Below are 14,922 nucleotides of genomic sequence, written 5' to 3' on the forward strand. Positions count from 1 at the left end.
GACCTTTCTCCACCTTTTTAACTTCATTTCTCTACCGAAACCTTCAGTAAAGTATCAGTATTAAAGGGGGGGTTGGCTCATAAAAGAAAAAGTGCCACCCAAAAGTACATCTAAGGAAACTGTTGTGGCTGCATAAGGAGCTTACAGATGAGCTGAGAGTTAAGAAGGGCATGTATAAGAAATGGAAGAAAGGTGGGCAAAAAAGCGGGACCCCTGGCCCCCCCTCCCTCAACAGACCCAAGACCAGTTCTCCTCCCTCCAAGAGAATAAACACCAACCAGGCAGCCACCACACGGGCAAAACTCGTCCCTTAGCCTGGGCACCTGGCTCCTGCGGCCCCAGAGAACAGCATGTACCCAGCCCCCTTCCCCACTTCCTCGGGGGGCTCCCTGAAAGAGTCCCCCCTCCCCAGTGCTCGGAATAGTTGGGAAACCCTCTTCCACCAGCCCTCTCCACCCATGCTACAATTCACGTACCCAGCAACCCTTTTCCCAGGTGTTAATTGCTGGCACCCTGGCCCCAGAGTGCCAGGCAAGAGGCCACCTCAAAGACACAAGTTATGTCACAATCTGGGAGGGTTTTCCAGCAGTTTGCCCCTATCCCTCCCCTGACCTCCACCTCACACCCCTTAAGTAAAAACAAAAGGAAATACCGGTATATACATGATCCTGTTTCTCAGCCATGTTGAGAACAGTGGTACCTTGGTTTAAGAACAGCTTCGTTTATGAATAACTTGGATTAAGAACACTGCAAACCTGGAAGTAGGTTTTGGTTTGTGAACCAAAGGTACCACTGTACACTCTCTTGATTTTGAGTACACTATTGATTTTATATGACTTTCTAAAGCTTTCCCATTGAGCCAGCACATAGATACATTTATCAGTGAATTGTTACATTTGGTAATGAGCAGCGGAGGCCCTTTTGAATAGCAATAGGAAAAAACTGTGATGAAGTGTTTTGTGGGGACATTTGCAGGAGTGATTGTGTTGATTTTGGTAGTTGGGGGGGTGTATGATGTCCGCTGAAGGGCCAACCCCCCAACACCTTTCTATAAATTCCAGTAACACTACCAGTGAAACAGCATGAAGTGTTGGTCTATGGATGAACGCGGGGTGGGGGGCGTTTTCCCAAAATGAAGATACTGTCTTTAAATTTAAACTTGGAACAACCCAACTGAGCCATATGCTGATGGGGATGAGCATGTTTTCTGGAGGCTTTGCTTTCACCTCCACGTGATGCTCTAGTGTGGGTGCACCTAGTTAGGCCAAAATCTCAGGGGGAAGGAAGCCTCTGCAAATTCCAACAGGCTCCATGTGTATCCTGAGGCTTAATTCCCCTCCACCACCACGTTTGACACTTTATGTGACTGTTGTTCTGAGTGTTAAGCCTTTTTACTATGATTACTACTACATCTGTAATTCATTATTTCAGATGTCACAGGAAGGGGGTGGCGGCGCAAAACACAAATCTCTTGATGCCTGAAGCATGGACAAGAGGCCCAGGTGTGCTTCTGTGGGGAGGGCATTCCCCCAGTTGAGGAACCGCCCCCAGGATGGCCTCCACCCAAAACTCTGAGGGTGGGGAAACTACTAAGAGGCCCCTTTGCCAACCTGGTTGTTCCTGCCTAAGTGCACAGCCTTACATCTGTCCCTATTGCAATTCATTTTGTTAGCTTGCACCCGTTAAGATCATTTTGAATCCTGATTCTGTCTTCTGCGGCATCAGCCACCCCTCCCAGTTTGGTGTCATCCGCAAATTGGAGAAGCATCCCCTCAATTCCTTCCTCCAGAAAGAATCCCCTTAAAACAACACAACAAATGGTCCACATCCTCCATGCCTAGCGGGGTTTTTTTAATGCGGACGCCCACAAGGATCCTGAGCAGTTTGTAGAATGACAGAAGGAGCTTCGCTTGGCTTCGGGGCGCCAGAAACAGAGCTGAACTTGGGGCTCCCTCCCTCCATCTCCTCACTGCAGATGGTGACAGCAGCCACGAAATTAAAAAGATGCCTGGTTCTTGGGAGAAAAGCAATGACAAACCTAGAAAGCATCTTAAAAAGCAGAGACATCACCTTGCCAACAAAGGTCCGTATAGTTAAAGCTATGGTTTTCCCAGTAGTGATGTATGGAAGTGAGAGCTGGACCATAAAGAAGGCTGATATCCGAAGAATGGATGCTGAGTGCTCCCTGGAAGGACAGATCCTGAAGCTGAGGCTCCAAGACTTTGGCCACCTCCTGAGAAGAGAAGACTCCCTGGAAAAGACCTTGATGTTGGGGAAGATGGAGGGCACAAGGAGAAGGGGATGACAGGGGACGAGATGGAGGGACAGTGTTCTCGAAGCTACCAGCATGAGTTTGACCAAAGTATGGGAGGCAGTGGAAGACAGGAGGGCCTGGCATGCTCTGGTCCAGGGGGTCACCAAGAGGCGGACACGACTAAAGGACTAAAGGACAGGACTAAATGTCCCTTGGGCACCTTCCAAGGCTACGATTTTAGGCTTCTCCCCAAGGCTTCCTCTTCAGTCTGGTGGTTGCAGATGTGAGCATTTGGGGAAAGACCTGCGATTTATGTCTGGGCTGCAGTTTTCCATTTCATTGCAGAGTGCTCCCTGGAAGGACAGATCCTGAAGCTGAGGCTCCAAGACTTTGGCCACCTCCTGAGAAGAGAAGACTCCCTGGAAAAGACCCTGATGTTGGGAAAGATGGAGGGCACAAGGAGAAGGGGACGACAGAGGACGAGATGGTTGGACAGTGTTCTCGAAGCTACCAGCGTGAGTTTGACCAAACTGCGGGAAGCAGTGGAAGACAGGAGTGCCTGGCATGCTCTGGTCCAGGGGGTCACGAAGAGGCGGACACGACTAAACCACAACCCCCCTCCACCTGCACGCGCAGCTCCGGACCCCGCCGTGTTTTCTCCTTTCTCAGAAGAGCAGGCAGCGGACTCCCACGTGCACCTCTACCCGTCGTCTATGGCTCACGTAATCCTTGGCGCCTCCCTCCCTGCCAATCGGCGTGCGCGGCTTCGGAGGCGCCTGCCACGTCATCTCCGGGCGCCGGAAGTCCCTTTGGCGGCATGGCGGCGGCCCTGTGGAGAGGCTACCAGAGACTGATGGCCCGGCACCCCTGGAAGGTGCAGATCGGCACCGCCGGTAAGAGGGAGGCCGCGCCCGCCCTGCTTCCCTCGCCTGCTCCGGATTCACCCCGGCGGGGCGGGGAGGGCTCGGGGCTTGGAGAGGGATGGCTCCGGGGCGGCCTCCTCCAGGGCAGGAATCTCCTTTCCGGGAAAGGGGAAGCTAACCTCCTCTCCTCGTTGCATTTGTTCCCGCCTCAAAGTAGCCGGTGTAGGCGTTCTTGTTGTTGAGTCGTGTCCGCCTCTTTGTGCCCCCCTGGACCAGAGCAGGCCAGGCCCTCCTGTCTTCCACTGCCTCCCTCATGCTGAACACCGTCCAACCATCTCGTCCTCTGTCGTCCCCTTCTCCTTGTGCCCTCCATCTCTCCCAACATCAGGGTCTTTTCCAGGGAGTCTTGTCTTCTCATGAGGTGGCCAAAGTACTGGAGCCTCAGCTTCACAATCTGTCCTTCTAGTGAGCACTCAGGGCTGATTTCCTTAAGAATGGATCGGTTTGATCTTCTTGCAGTCCATGGGACTCTCAAGAGTCTCCTCCAGCACCAGAATTCAAAAGCATCAATTCTTCGGCGATCAGCCTTCTTTATGGTCCAGCTCTCACTTCCATACATCGCTACTGGGAAAACCAGAGCTTTAACTATGCGGACCTTTGTTGTCAAGGTGATGTCTCTGCTTTTTAAGATGCTGTCTAGGTTTGTCATTGCTTTTCTCCCAAGAAGCAGGCGTCTTTTAATTTCGTGGCTGCTGTCACCATCTGCAGTGATCATGGAGCCCAAGGAAGTAAAATCTCTCACTACCTCCATTTCTTCGCCTTCTATTTGCCAGGAGGTGATGGGACCAGTGGCCAAGATCTTCGTTTTTTTGATGTTGAGCTTCAGACCATATTTTGCGCTCTCCTCTTTCACCCTCATTAAAAGGTTCTTTAATTCCTCCTCACTTTCTGCCATCAAGGTTGTGTCATCTGCATATCTGAGGTTGTTGATATTTCTTCTGGCAATCTTGATTCCACTAAGGGATTCATCCAGCCCAGTCTCCATCTTCACCACAACCCTGTGAGGTAGGCTAGTCCCCCAGTGGCTGAGTGGGGGTCACAAGCCCACTGTTTGACCCTCGGCTGGGCTGGCTCCTGGAGAGCGGGTGGTGCAGGGAGCTCTGCTGAATTGTTGGGGGGCCGCAGATGGCTCTGACTAGCCGCCCCCCTGCCTGAAGGACGTTGGGCTGCCCAGCTCTTCCCAGGTGGGAGGAGGACCCCCCCCCCCCAGTCAGGAGCTAGGGAAGTGGGCTCCTTCCGTCCACCATCACGGGGGCAGCAGCCAGAGACCAAGCCCAGATGGGAGCATCCTTAGGTCTTTCCCTGAGGTGCCTCACGGTCGTCTTTTATCCTTCAAGTTCATCCGCAAGCAAATGCCTTTTGCACACAGGCTCCACGAAATAGGAATTCCATTTCTCTTGAAATCAGACGGGTGCCCACAGTGCCGATGTTTGGCCGCCTGATGAAAATGTTTTTGTTTTGCCAAGTGCTTTTAGCTAATTCATTTTATTCCCTCTTGGTCATTGCTCTGCATTTTTATAGTTTTCAAAAATGATTTTAGTGTAGACTGCTATATTTTACAAGTTCATGGCTTATAAGTGCACTTAAAAATAAAAGAGCGCTGTCCAAAAGCCCTCCCTCGCCCCAACGTCTTCATGCCTGCCCCACAGCAAAGGGGGTGGAATGTTGTATGTGACTGTAAGTGTGACAAGCCTGTCTAGCTGTAGCTCAGACCATGCACAGCCCATATGGGGGGGGGGGACGACTTTGCCTTTACCTGAGCTGTGAATGGTGAAGGCCTCACCTGCAAACCAGGAAAGACCCGCCTGGTAGCTTAGGAGGGCTGAGTCCCCTTGTGCAGCCAGGATAGCACCCTCTGCCTGGGATGGGGCCAGACCCTCCCTGCAGCAGCTGCCACTCTGGATTCTGTGCCCCAGACAAGTTCTGAAGCAGCAGTCCTTCCCACCCCGGACTCCCCAGCTCCTGGCCACCAACCTGGGTGGCTTCAAAAGAGGATGAGACAAATTCCTGGGGGTGGGGCTAGGGAAGGATATTAGCCATGATGGCAGCAATGCTTCTGAATATCAATCTTCTGAATATCTGCATAGTGCTGGGAACCGCAAGAAGGGAGAGTTGCTCTTGTGCTCAGATCCTGCTTGCAGGGTTCCCACAGGCCTCTGACTGACCTCTGACCTTACGCCAAAGAATAAACGGACATAAATCTGACATCAAGAATCACAAAACAGAGAAACCAGTAGGAGTACACTTCAATCTCCCAGGACATTCTATACAAGATCTCAAAGTAGCTGTTTTACTACAAAGGAATTTCAGAAATAGACTGGAAAGAGAAGCTGCTGAATTGCAACTCATTATCAAACTTAAAACCATGGAGAGACCGGGTCTGAACAGGGACATTGGATTCTTATCTCATTATACATGACTAAGCCATTTTTCACCTTCTCACCCCTTGCCTTTTCCTGTAAGACCTATTACAGTCGTTAAGAGTCGTCAACAGGCTCATCTCAGCTATCTGCCTATCTCCCATTCCCACCACCCTTCTGAGTAATACCCCTCCCCACCTTCTCACTATATAGAAGGATCTGGTAACTTCTGTTTCAGTGCATCTGAAGAAGTGTGCATGCACACGAAAGCTCATACCAAGAACTTACTTAGTTGGTCTTTAAGGTGCTATTGGAAGGAATTTTTTTATTTTGACCTCTGTGAGAACAGGATGCTGGGCTAGAGGCACCATCGGCCTGATCCAGTTGCTTCTTATTGGGTTCTTCTTGTTGTTATTTAGTCTTTTAGTCATGTCCGCCTCTTTGTGACCCCCTGGACCAGAGCACACCAGGCACTTCTGTCTTCCACTGCCTCCTGCAGTTTCGTCAACCTCATGCTGGTAGCTTCGAGAACACTGTCCCACCATCTCGTCCTCCGTCGTCCCCTTCTCCTTGTGCCCTCCATCTTTCCCAACATCAGGGTCTTTTCCAGGGAGTCTTCTCTTCTCAGGAGGTGGCCAAAGTCTTGGAGCCTCAGCTTCACGATCTGTCCTTCCAGTGAGCACTCAGGGCTGATTTCCTTCAGAATGGAGAGGTTTGATCTTCTTGCAGTCCGTGGGACTCTCAAGAGTCACCTCTAAAACCAGAATTCAAAAGCATCCATTCTTCGGCGATCAGCCTTCTTTATGGTCCAGCTCTCACTTCCATACATCACCCCTGGGAAAACCAGAGCTTGAACATAGCTTTTAATTTGGTTCATTTCTGATAGGGGTTTCCAGGCATTGCAAGTGGGGAGAGTTGCTGCTCTCTTGCTTCTGCCCATTTTGGGGGCTTCCCATTGTGGCATCTGGCTGGGGGCAGGGGGGGGGGCGAGACAGGAAGCTGAACAAGGTGGACCCTTGGCCTAGAAGAAGTCCCAGAAGAAGAAGAATAGATACGAAAACTTATGGAATATGCAGAAATGGCGAAACATATTTGAAAAATAAGAAATCAAGATAGCAAACTTTCTATAAAAGAATGGAAATGGTTTAGGGAATATTTACAAACAAACTGTAAACAGATAGGAACATTGACAGGGTTGTTGTAATCTGCAGTTTTATAAGAGTATATTTTTAAAGTAGATGAGTAAACGAGCAAATTAAGTTAATTTGTATATGCAAAAAATGTTAAAAATAAATTTAAGGAGCCACAGAAAGAGGGGGAAGGAAGTCAAGTTTTGAAATGTTAACATGATTGTAAAATTATTGAAATGTATAAAAATGAAAGTCTGAAATATAAAGTAAAAGGGTGGGCCTTGGCCTAGATCCAGCAGGGCTTCTCTTATCTCCTTCCTCCTCCCCCTGCTTCACTTCTCCTGGGGGGGGGGTCCATCCTTCCACCAGGTGCCATGGAACTGCCCGTCTGCTGTGTGTGTTGGGGGGGGGAGTGGCGCTGGCAGCCTCCCAAGGCTCCTTGCGGGTGAAGTCATCGCTCGGGGAGTCGTCAATCTCTGTGGTGCGGCTGGCACAGAGCGACTCTCATCCCATTACACTTGGCCCGGCTGCCAGCTGCGTCATACAGGTGCCACCTCTCCCCTTCCCGCCAATCTGGGTGAGCGAATGAATGAATGAATGAATGAATGAATGGAGCTGGGAGGGAGCCTTTGGCGACAGAAGCTGTGAGTTTGTCAATGAGCAAGTGGAGAAGCTGAGCCAACACCACGCTGTTTCTGACACGGAATCCAAAGGGGGGGGTCCCTGTCTCTTCGGGGCTGAACATCCCACCCAAGGAAAGTCTGCACAGGCAAGGGCTGGGAGGGGGGAGGCATTAGATAGCAGGCATTGGGACTAGTTTTGGAAGGGACCCTTGCATGAGAAGAGCCAAACGTCCTCTTCTCACAGTGACCAGCCAGGTGCCCCCAAGTGAATGACAGGCCCCCCCCCTTGCCCAGAGCATGACCTGATCTCAACTCAGTTCTGTGTGCTGCTTCTTTTCAAACCTTCAGATTCACAGAAACTCTCCTCTTCTTCCTCCTCCGCTGCAGATCTGGAACACCCCTGTTTCCTGGGGACTCTGGTGTTCTTCAGGAAGGGAGGATTCTGTGACCCTCCCTGGGGGGCGCCTTCCAGTCACGGGGCTGGCGCATACTTTTGCAGGGCCCCAATTTCATGCTCAAGGCCGGAGTGAAATCTTGATGTTCATTCCGCTTTGCCATCTCGTTGGATTTCCCTTTCCCAACTCCTTTTCTTTTGCCTTCCTGCCAGGGGCTGTTAAACAGCTGGTGGGCAGAGCAGTCACTGAGACAGGGGTCACATTTGGCATTTCTGGCAGATTCTTAGAATGGTAGAATTGGAAGGGACCCCCTAAGCCCATCCAGTCTAACCCCCTTCAGTGCAGGAATCATAGAGTCTGCGTAAAAACCTCCCAGGAAGGGGAGCCCCTCCCCTTCTTGGGACCTGGAGGTCAGAGCATGCAGAGGAAATGGAGGCAGCTTTGGTGCTCTGGAGACCCTGGCTGAGCCCCCTCCCTCGCTTGGCCATGGCCCCCTTCCGTCCCCCCTCTCTGGGGGAAGAGACGCGGCTTCTCTTCTTCTGGGCACAGGGCTGAGTCTTCTCCCTTTGCCAGCTCACTGGATCCGCTCCAAGGAGGGAGGCTTGACGTCAACAGATAGCTGGCAGGGACTTTGGGGGAGGCAGTGGCTCAGAGGCTCTGCCCCCTTGGCCAGAGACCAGAAGAAGCCAGGCCTGGGCTGGGGAAGATGTGGCTTGGCAGAAATGGAGGCAGCCCTGCACCCCCTTTCCTCCTCCTTCCAACCCAGCAGTCTATAGTTTGCTTCTATTTTTGTTGTTGTTTAGTCGTGTCTGCCTCTTGGTGACCCCCTGGACCAGAGCACGCCAGGCCCTCCTGTCTTCCACTGCCTCCCGCAGTTTGGTCAAACTCATGCTGGTAGCTTCGAGAACACTGTCCCACCATCTCATCCTCTGTCATCCCCTTCTCCTTGTGCCCTCCATCTTTCCCAACATCAGGGTCTTTTCCAGGGAGTCTTCTCTTCTCATGGCCAAAGTCTTGGAGCCTCAGCTTCAGGATCTGTCCTTCCAGTGAGCACTCAGGGCTGATTTCCTTCAGAGTGGAGAAGTTGGATCTTCTTGGAGTCCATGGGACTCTCAAGAGTCTCCTCCAGCACCATAATTCAAAATTCTTTGGCGATCAGCCTTCTTGATGGTCCAGCTCTCACTTCCACACATCACTATTGGTTGCTTCTATAGGGAGCATCATAAATTGTGGAGTTGGAAGGGACCCTGAGAGTCATCTAGTCCAACCCTCTGCAACACAGAGATCACAACTAAAAGATCCCTGACTGACGGCCACCCAAACTTTTCTCTTTTTGTAAACCACTTTGAGGGATTCCCCCCCCCCCATCAAGCGGTGTATGGATTTTAGGAAAGAAATACATTGTTTTGTGTGTGCATGAGGTTTTCCACGCCGTAAGGCCAAACATGGTTCGGCTCTGGGGGGTCGTGCACAGCCCTCCCTCCTTTTCTGCCTGGAGCAAACGAGCTCAGAGCTGCCTTCAGGCTGGCAAACTGGGGGTTGAGCTTGCCCTGCCAACCAGGATCAAAACACTCAGGTTTAATTCCAGTTTTCAGTCTGGATCTTCAAGGCAACAAGGAGCCAACTGTGCTTTGGCCCAAGCCAGGAAGTGAGTCATTTGACTTGTCCTCTGGGGCTGGGCAGACATTGCACCCCACCCACAAGATGATGTTGCTTTTGCACAGGGACCCTGGTGGGCGTGGGAGATGTGATCTCCCAGCAGGCAGTGGAGAGGAGGGGGCTGGCTGGGCACAGCAGCCGGCGGACCCTGAAGATGATGGCCATCGGTTTCTGCTTTGTGGTGAGCCAGGGCAAACTGGGTGGCACAGGAGCACCAAGCCAGAAGGGCCTCCGGGCTGGGAGACGTTCCTCTTGGCTCCTGGGGAGACTGCTTCACCAAGGGGGCTGGGCCGGGGGGGGGCTGCCTTGACCTGGCAGGGCTGGGTCTCCCTGGTCCTCTGTGGCTGTAGGGGGAGGCTCTGCCTCAGTTGCTGTGTTGTGACCCCGACTGTCCCTCTCCCTTGCAGGGTCCGGTCATTGGAGGCTGGTACCACGTCCTTGACCGTCTGGTGCCCGGCACCACCAGGGTGGCTGCGTTCCAGAAGATGCTGCTGGATCAGGTCAGGGGGCTGTCTCCGTGGGATCCCCAAGCCAACCGGCCGGCCAGGGCTTTGCAGCCTCCTCTTCCACAGCTAAGGAATCCCTGGCAGGCGGGCATCCGACCTCAACTCAAAAACCTCTCGGGAAGGAGAGTCCACCGCCTCACAGGGGTCTCTGTTCCGCCGTCAAACAGCAAAGCTTTTCCTAGTGGTTCATCTCCTTTCTTGCATTTAAATCCGTTGTTTTGGGTCCTCCCCTCTGGAGAAGCAGCAGAAAAGAAGCTGGCTTCTCCTTTGGGCATTTGAAGAAGGCTGCCATATCACCTGTCCCTGCTCCAGCCCCCAGGACAACTTGTTCTGATGCTTGGTTTGGCCCCTCTCTTCGTCAGCTGCACGGGGCGGGTGGGGAGGGGGCTTCCTGGGGGACCCTGGTTCCTGGGGGCCAGGGAGCTCTTCTTCCTTCCCAGCTCCTTGCTTGAAGTCTTCACCTTCTCCCCATGGATCCCCTCTCTTCTCTCCCACAGGCCGGCTTCGCCCCCTGCTTCCTGGGCTCTTTCCTGGCTGTGGCAGGAGCGCTCAACGGCCTGTCCCTGGAGGAGAACTGGGGCAAGATCAAGCGGGTGAGTTGGCCGCAGGGCAGCTGGCAGGGAAGGGGTGTAGCCATCTCTGGAGCGGCAGAGTTGCAAGGGGACCCCCCCCCCGCATTGAAGAATCCCTGATTTCCCTCCTTGATGCTGCCAGTATTGGGGGTCCCTCTGCCTCTGTGCTTGTAGGCGATTGCTGTGCCAGAGAGTTATTCCTTGGAGGTTTCCATTCCGCCTTCGGAGAGGCGTTTGGGGACGTCTTCCATGGCCGGATCCAGGTCTGACAAAAGGAAGGACTTCTCGGCCCAAGAACACTTAGTTAAGCAGCAGAACTCCCTTCCACAAGGGACAGCCACGGCCACCCATTTGGATGGCTCTTAGATAAGGGAAGGGACGCGGGTGGCACTGTGGGTTAAACCACAGAGCCTAGGACTTGCCGATCAGAAGGTCAGTGGTTCGAATCCCCGCGACGGGGTGAGCTCCTGTTGCTTGGTCCCTGCTCCTGCCCACCTAGCAGTTTGAAAGCACGAAGTGCAAGTAGATAAATAGGTACTGCTCTGGCGGGAAGGTGAATGGCGTTTCCGTGCGCTGCTCTGGTTTGCCAGAAGCGGCTAAGTCATGTTGGCCACATGACCTGGAAGCTGTATGCCGGCTCCCTCGGCCAATAAAGCGAGATGAGCGCCGCAACCCCAGAGTCGGTCTCGACTGGACCTAACGGTCAGGGGTCCCTTTACCCCTTTTACCCTTTTAGATAAGGGAAATTCCTCCAGGATGAAGTTGCTAGTCCTCATGGCCGAAGGAGAGGCTGGGGAGGGGTGTCACAGGCAAGCTGCTGCTGCTGCTCTTCCCCTGCTGGATGAGGCCAGTGGCCCTTCTGGGGCAGCCTCCTCTTCTCACAGCGGCCGGCCAGGTGCCGCCAAGCAGGATCTGAGTGCTTGAGCCCTCGCCTGGTGGGGGGAGGGGCCACTGGACGAGGTGGCCGTCCCCCTTGCTCTGGCCCTGCTCCCCCTCCGATGTCCTGGCCTGCCACAGAGGCCCCCTGCCCGTCCCTCCAGCCCCTCTGCCCTTTGAGCTGCAGCATCCGCCCCCCCCCCGGCTGCCGTTCTGCTGCCTTCTGTCCTGCGAGGGCCCTGCATGACCCCTGCCAATGTCTCTCGCGTCACCTGGACAGCCTGGTGCAGGGATCTGGCCCGCCTGACACACGCACAGCCCCCTCCCCATCTCTTTCAAGAGCCTCTTCTTCCCATCTCATCTCAGTGTGGACTGAAAGAGTCGGCTGCTTTACTCACCAGAGATGAGTCACAGGAGGATAAATGTCACAGTGACCCCCTCCTTCCTGAGGAGCTGGATGTGCCACCAAGTCTCAGAGAAGGGGGGGGGGGGGAGAGAGCCAAGCAGGATCAACACACCAGCACCCTTGTGCCTTTGCCTGAGCCCCACTCAGGAGTAGAGAATTGGGGGTCCCATGGGCCAGAAGTATAGAGGGAGGCCCCATGGTGGGGTTCCCTGGACCAGAAGGGTTTCTGCTCCCCCCACCCCACCAGGACTCTTCCAGGAGCGAGCCCCAGCTGGCTTCAGGTGCCCCAAGGGCAGGTCTGTACAGGGGGGTGGGCGTGGCTGAGCCTTTGTGAAGGGGGCCCTCCCCCCCTGGGTCCCTCAGGGAGGTGGGACCTCCGAGTATAGGGTGGTTTTATAATAATAATAATAATAATAATAATAATAATAATAATAATAATAATAATAATAATAATAATAAAAAACTCCTCCAAGGAGTGCTGTGAAGGTGACCTGGGAGGGGGAAGTTTTGGAAGGAATGGGGGTTGTTTTCTAAGAGGAGGGGGTGAGGCGAAGTCTGTGAAAGGGAGACCAACAACATTGTTGTTGTTATTCTTTGTTAGATTTATATTCCACCCTTGATCACAAGATCTCAGGGCAGTTACAAGATCAAGGCGCAAGGAGGGGAACCTGTTTCTGTCTGAGAGAGAGGAGTCTGGGATAAACTTCTGGAGACGCTCCCTGGCTCTGAGCCTCCCCAGAAGTCACCAGGAGGTGCCTGGCATGGAGAAGTCCCTCTCAGGGCGGGGGGGGGGGGTTTGACTGAGCCATGGGGGGGCCCTGCCAGCCCTCACCCCCGCTTCCTCTCTGTGTTGCTCTCTTGCAGGACTACACGGATGCCCTGATCACCAACTATTACGTGAGTCCTCCGGCTGCCCCCTGGCAGGACCTGCCTCCCTGTGCCACCTGCCATCTCCCCCCCCCCCCCCCGCACAGCCCTGCCTGGCAAAGGGGGCTCCTTGGCTGCCCTTCCAGAGGCCCTACAGGATCGCCTGGTCAGTCGGTCGGCAGCATCTCTCTGGCAGCCTCCAAGCTCAGCACATCAGGAGTTGGATGGGGCCCCCAATTGTCACGCAGGAATCGCAGCTCCCCTTCCCCTGAGATGTTTGGGCCTGGGGGTTTGGGGAGGGGTCTTCCTGGGGCCCTGCGCTTGGCGGCCACGCTGCTTCCCCAGTGGCGCATCTCTCGCTCCCTCTCCCTTTCAGATCTGGCCGGCTGTGCAAGTGGCCAACTTCTACTTTGTCCCCCTGAACTACAGGTAAGACCTCCCTTTCCTGCCTGCAGGGACCCCCCCCCGGCCCCCCTTGGCAGAGTCGCTGCCCCTCAGCTCTTTCTCTGCCCCCCCCCCCAGGCTGGCCGTGGTCCAGTGTGTTGCCATTGTCTGGAACGCCTATCTCTCCTGGAAGGCCAACCAGCTGTGACCGGTGGAGGAGACTCATCCTGACTCCAGCCCCTCTGCTCCCGACTCTTGTCATCCACTACGGCCTGCCTGGCAATCTGGGCCCTGGGCACCCGCCTGCCCCACAACCAAGAGGCCAGGCTGCTCCATGCACCCCCTCCCCAATACTGGCCCCCCAGTGGCAGAGAGAAGCCCGGAAGACCTGAGATATGGTTGGGCTCCAGGCCCCAGTTGCTCCCAGTTGTCAGGGATGGTGGGAGCTGGAGTCCAGCCACAGGTTAACCCCTGATGGACCGTATCGCCTGGAGCTCCTTGCTGTGTCTCTTTTGGATGGTCTCTGGCAAGGGAAGCCCCCTCTGCCTCGACACCCAGCTTGCCAGCCCCACACGAGGGTTGAGGGCATCATTCTGTGTCATTGGGAGGCCCCAGGGGTGCTGTGACCCCTGCGCCCCACAGGAAGCTCCTCACCTGCCTCCTTTGTCAGAGCACAGTGGGGAGAAACAGGCAGACTCTAGCCCAGGGGTCAGCAAACTTTTTCAGCAGGGGGCCGGTCCACTGTCCATCAGACCTGGGGGGGGGGCGGACTGTATTTTTTTTGGGGGGGGGGGGAGAATGAACGAATTCCTATCTCCCACAAATAACCCAGAGATGCATTTTAAATAAAAGGACACATTCTGCTCATGTAAAAACATGCTGATTCCAGGACCGTCCGTGGGCCAGACTGAGATTGAGCTGGATCCGGCCCTTGGGCTTAGTTTGGCTACCCATGACCTAGCCCATCTCTTGGCTCTTTCCCCTGGCAGAATGCATGGCAGCCTCTCGTGCCAAGTGAGGGGGCAGCCCGTGAGAGACCAGGATTTTATCAACTGGGCACAACCCTCACTGCACTCATCACTTTACGTGGCTTCCAAAAAGTATTCAGCAACTGTATGAAGGAGAAAGGTCTATTGGGGGCCATGTTGGGGTGGCTGCATGGAGCTTCCATGTACAGGGACAGTCCTAATTGCTAGGGAAGGGAAGCAAGGGAGGGCATCTGGCATACCACTGTGACAGACTGCAAGGGCCCCCTTTGTGGCTTTCTCTGATCTTCCTGTGAAGGAGGCTACTGAGCCGAATAAATCCATTGTGAAAAACAGTGTCTTCTGTCTTTGATGGCGGCACACAGACTCAACGTGAGTCTCGGGGCGAAGGTCTCTCAGGCCCAGGAGGTGCCACTCAGCCTCTGGATGAAAAGGTGGACAACGTGCCCAGCAGGATCTACGGGGAGGGTGTTTGTGTGGCCCCCAGAGGAAGTGAGGAACAGGCGAAGGTGAAAGCTGCAAAGGTGGCTTTGAAAGGGGAATAGGCAAACGTGGCGGAAATGTCTATCCGTGGCTAAATTGAGCCTCTGTGGGCAGGAGGGGTCTACCTTCAGGTGGGAGGGGGGGTGGACATGATGGGTGCACCTGAGCTGGTGCGCTTTGTTGTTGTTCTTTAGTCGCTTAGTCGTGTTCGACTCCTCGGGACCCCCTGGACCAGAGCACGCCAGGCACTCCTGTCTTCCACTGCCTCCCCCAGTTTGGTCAAACTCATGCTGGTAGCTTCGAGAACACTGTCCCACCATCTCGTCCTCTGTCGTCCCCTTCTCCTTGTGCCCTCCATCTTTCCCAACATCAGGGTCTTTTCCAGGGAGTCTTCTCATGAGGTGGCCAAAGTATTGGAGCCTCAGCTTCAGGATCTGTCCTTCCAGTGAGCACTCAGGGCTGATTTCCTTCAGAATGGAGAGGTTGGATCTTCTTGCA

At 54.1% G+C, this 14,922-nt stretch overlaps 1 protein-coding gene across 2 annotated transcripts; it reads left to right on the forward strand.

Annotated features, from left to right (window-relative positions):
* Positions 1–3,032: 3,032 nt before the first annotated feature.
* MPV17 (mitochondrial inner membrane protein MPV17) lies at positions 3,033–14,274 on the forward strand. 2 transcript variants are annotated; one of them, XM_083494905.1, is made up of 7 exons: positions 3,034–3,147; positions 9,410–9,525; positions 9,752–9,844; positions 10,348–10,443; positions 12,569–12,601; positions 12,948–13,000; positions 13,094–14,274. In XM_083494905.1, exons 1-7 carry the CDS (start codon positions 3,072–3,074, stop codon positions 13,161–13,163), a joined length of 537 nt encoding a protein of 178 aa, XP_083351031.1. In that variant the 5' UTR covers positions 3,034–3,071; the 3' UTR covers positions 13,164–14,274. The 2 variants fall into 2 exon arrangements, with proteins under 2 accessions (XP_083351030.1, XP_083351031.1); XM_083494904.1 differs by lacking the exons at positions 10,348–10,443; positions 12,569–12,601; positions 12,948–13,000; positions 13,094–14,274 and having other exon boundaries at positions 3,033–3,147; positions 9,752–10,277.
* The last annotated feature ends 648 nt before the right edge of the window (positions 14,275–14,922 follow it).

The sequence above is a fragment of the Podarcis liolepis genome (assembly GCF_965112155.1).
Source record: "Podarcis liolepis genome assembly, chromosome: 3".
Taxonomy (NCBI): domain Eukaryota; kingdom Metazoa; phylum Chordata; class Lepidosauria; order Squamata; family Lacertidae; genus Podarcis; species Podarcis liolepis.

Bases quoted from the DNA above. Each gene is read 5' to 3' on its own strand.
- MPV17 (XM_083494904.1), top strand. From the start codon at position 3,072: ATGGCGGCGGCCCTGTGGAGAGGCTACCAGAGACTGATGGCCCGGCAC. The intron at 3,148-9,409 runs GTAAGAGGGAGG...GCTTTTGCACAG, and splicing joins GGTGCAGATCGGCACCGCCG to GGACCCTGGTGGGCGTGGGA. The intron at 9,526-9,751 runs GTGAGCCAGGGC...TCTCCCTTGCAG, and splicing joins CCATCGGTTTCTGCTTTGTG to GGTCCGGTCATTGGAGGCTG.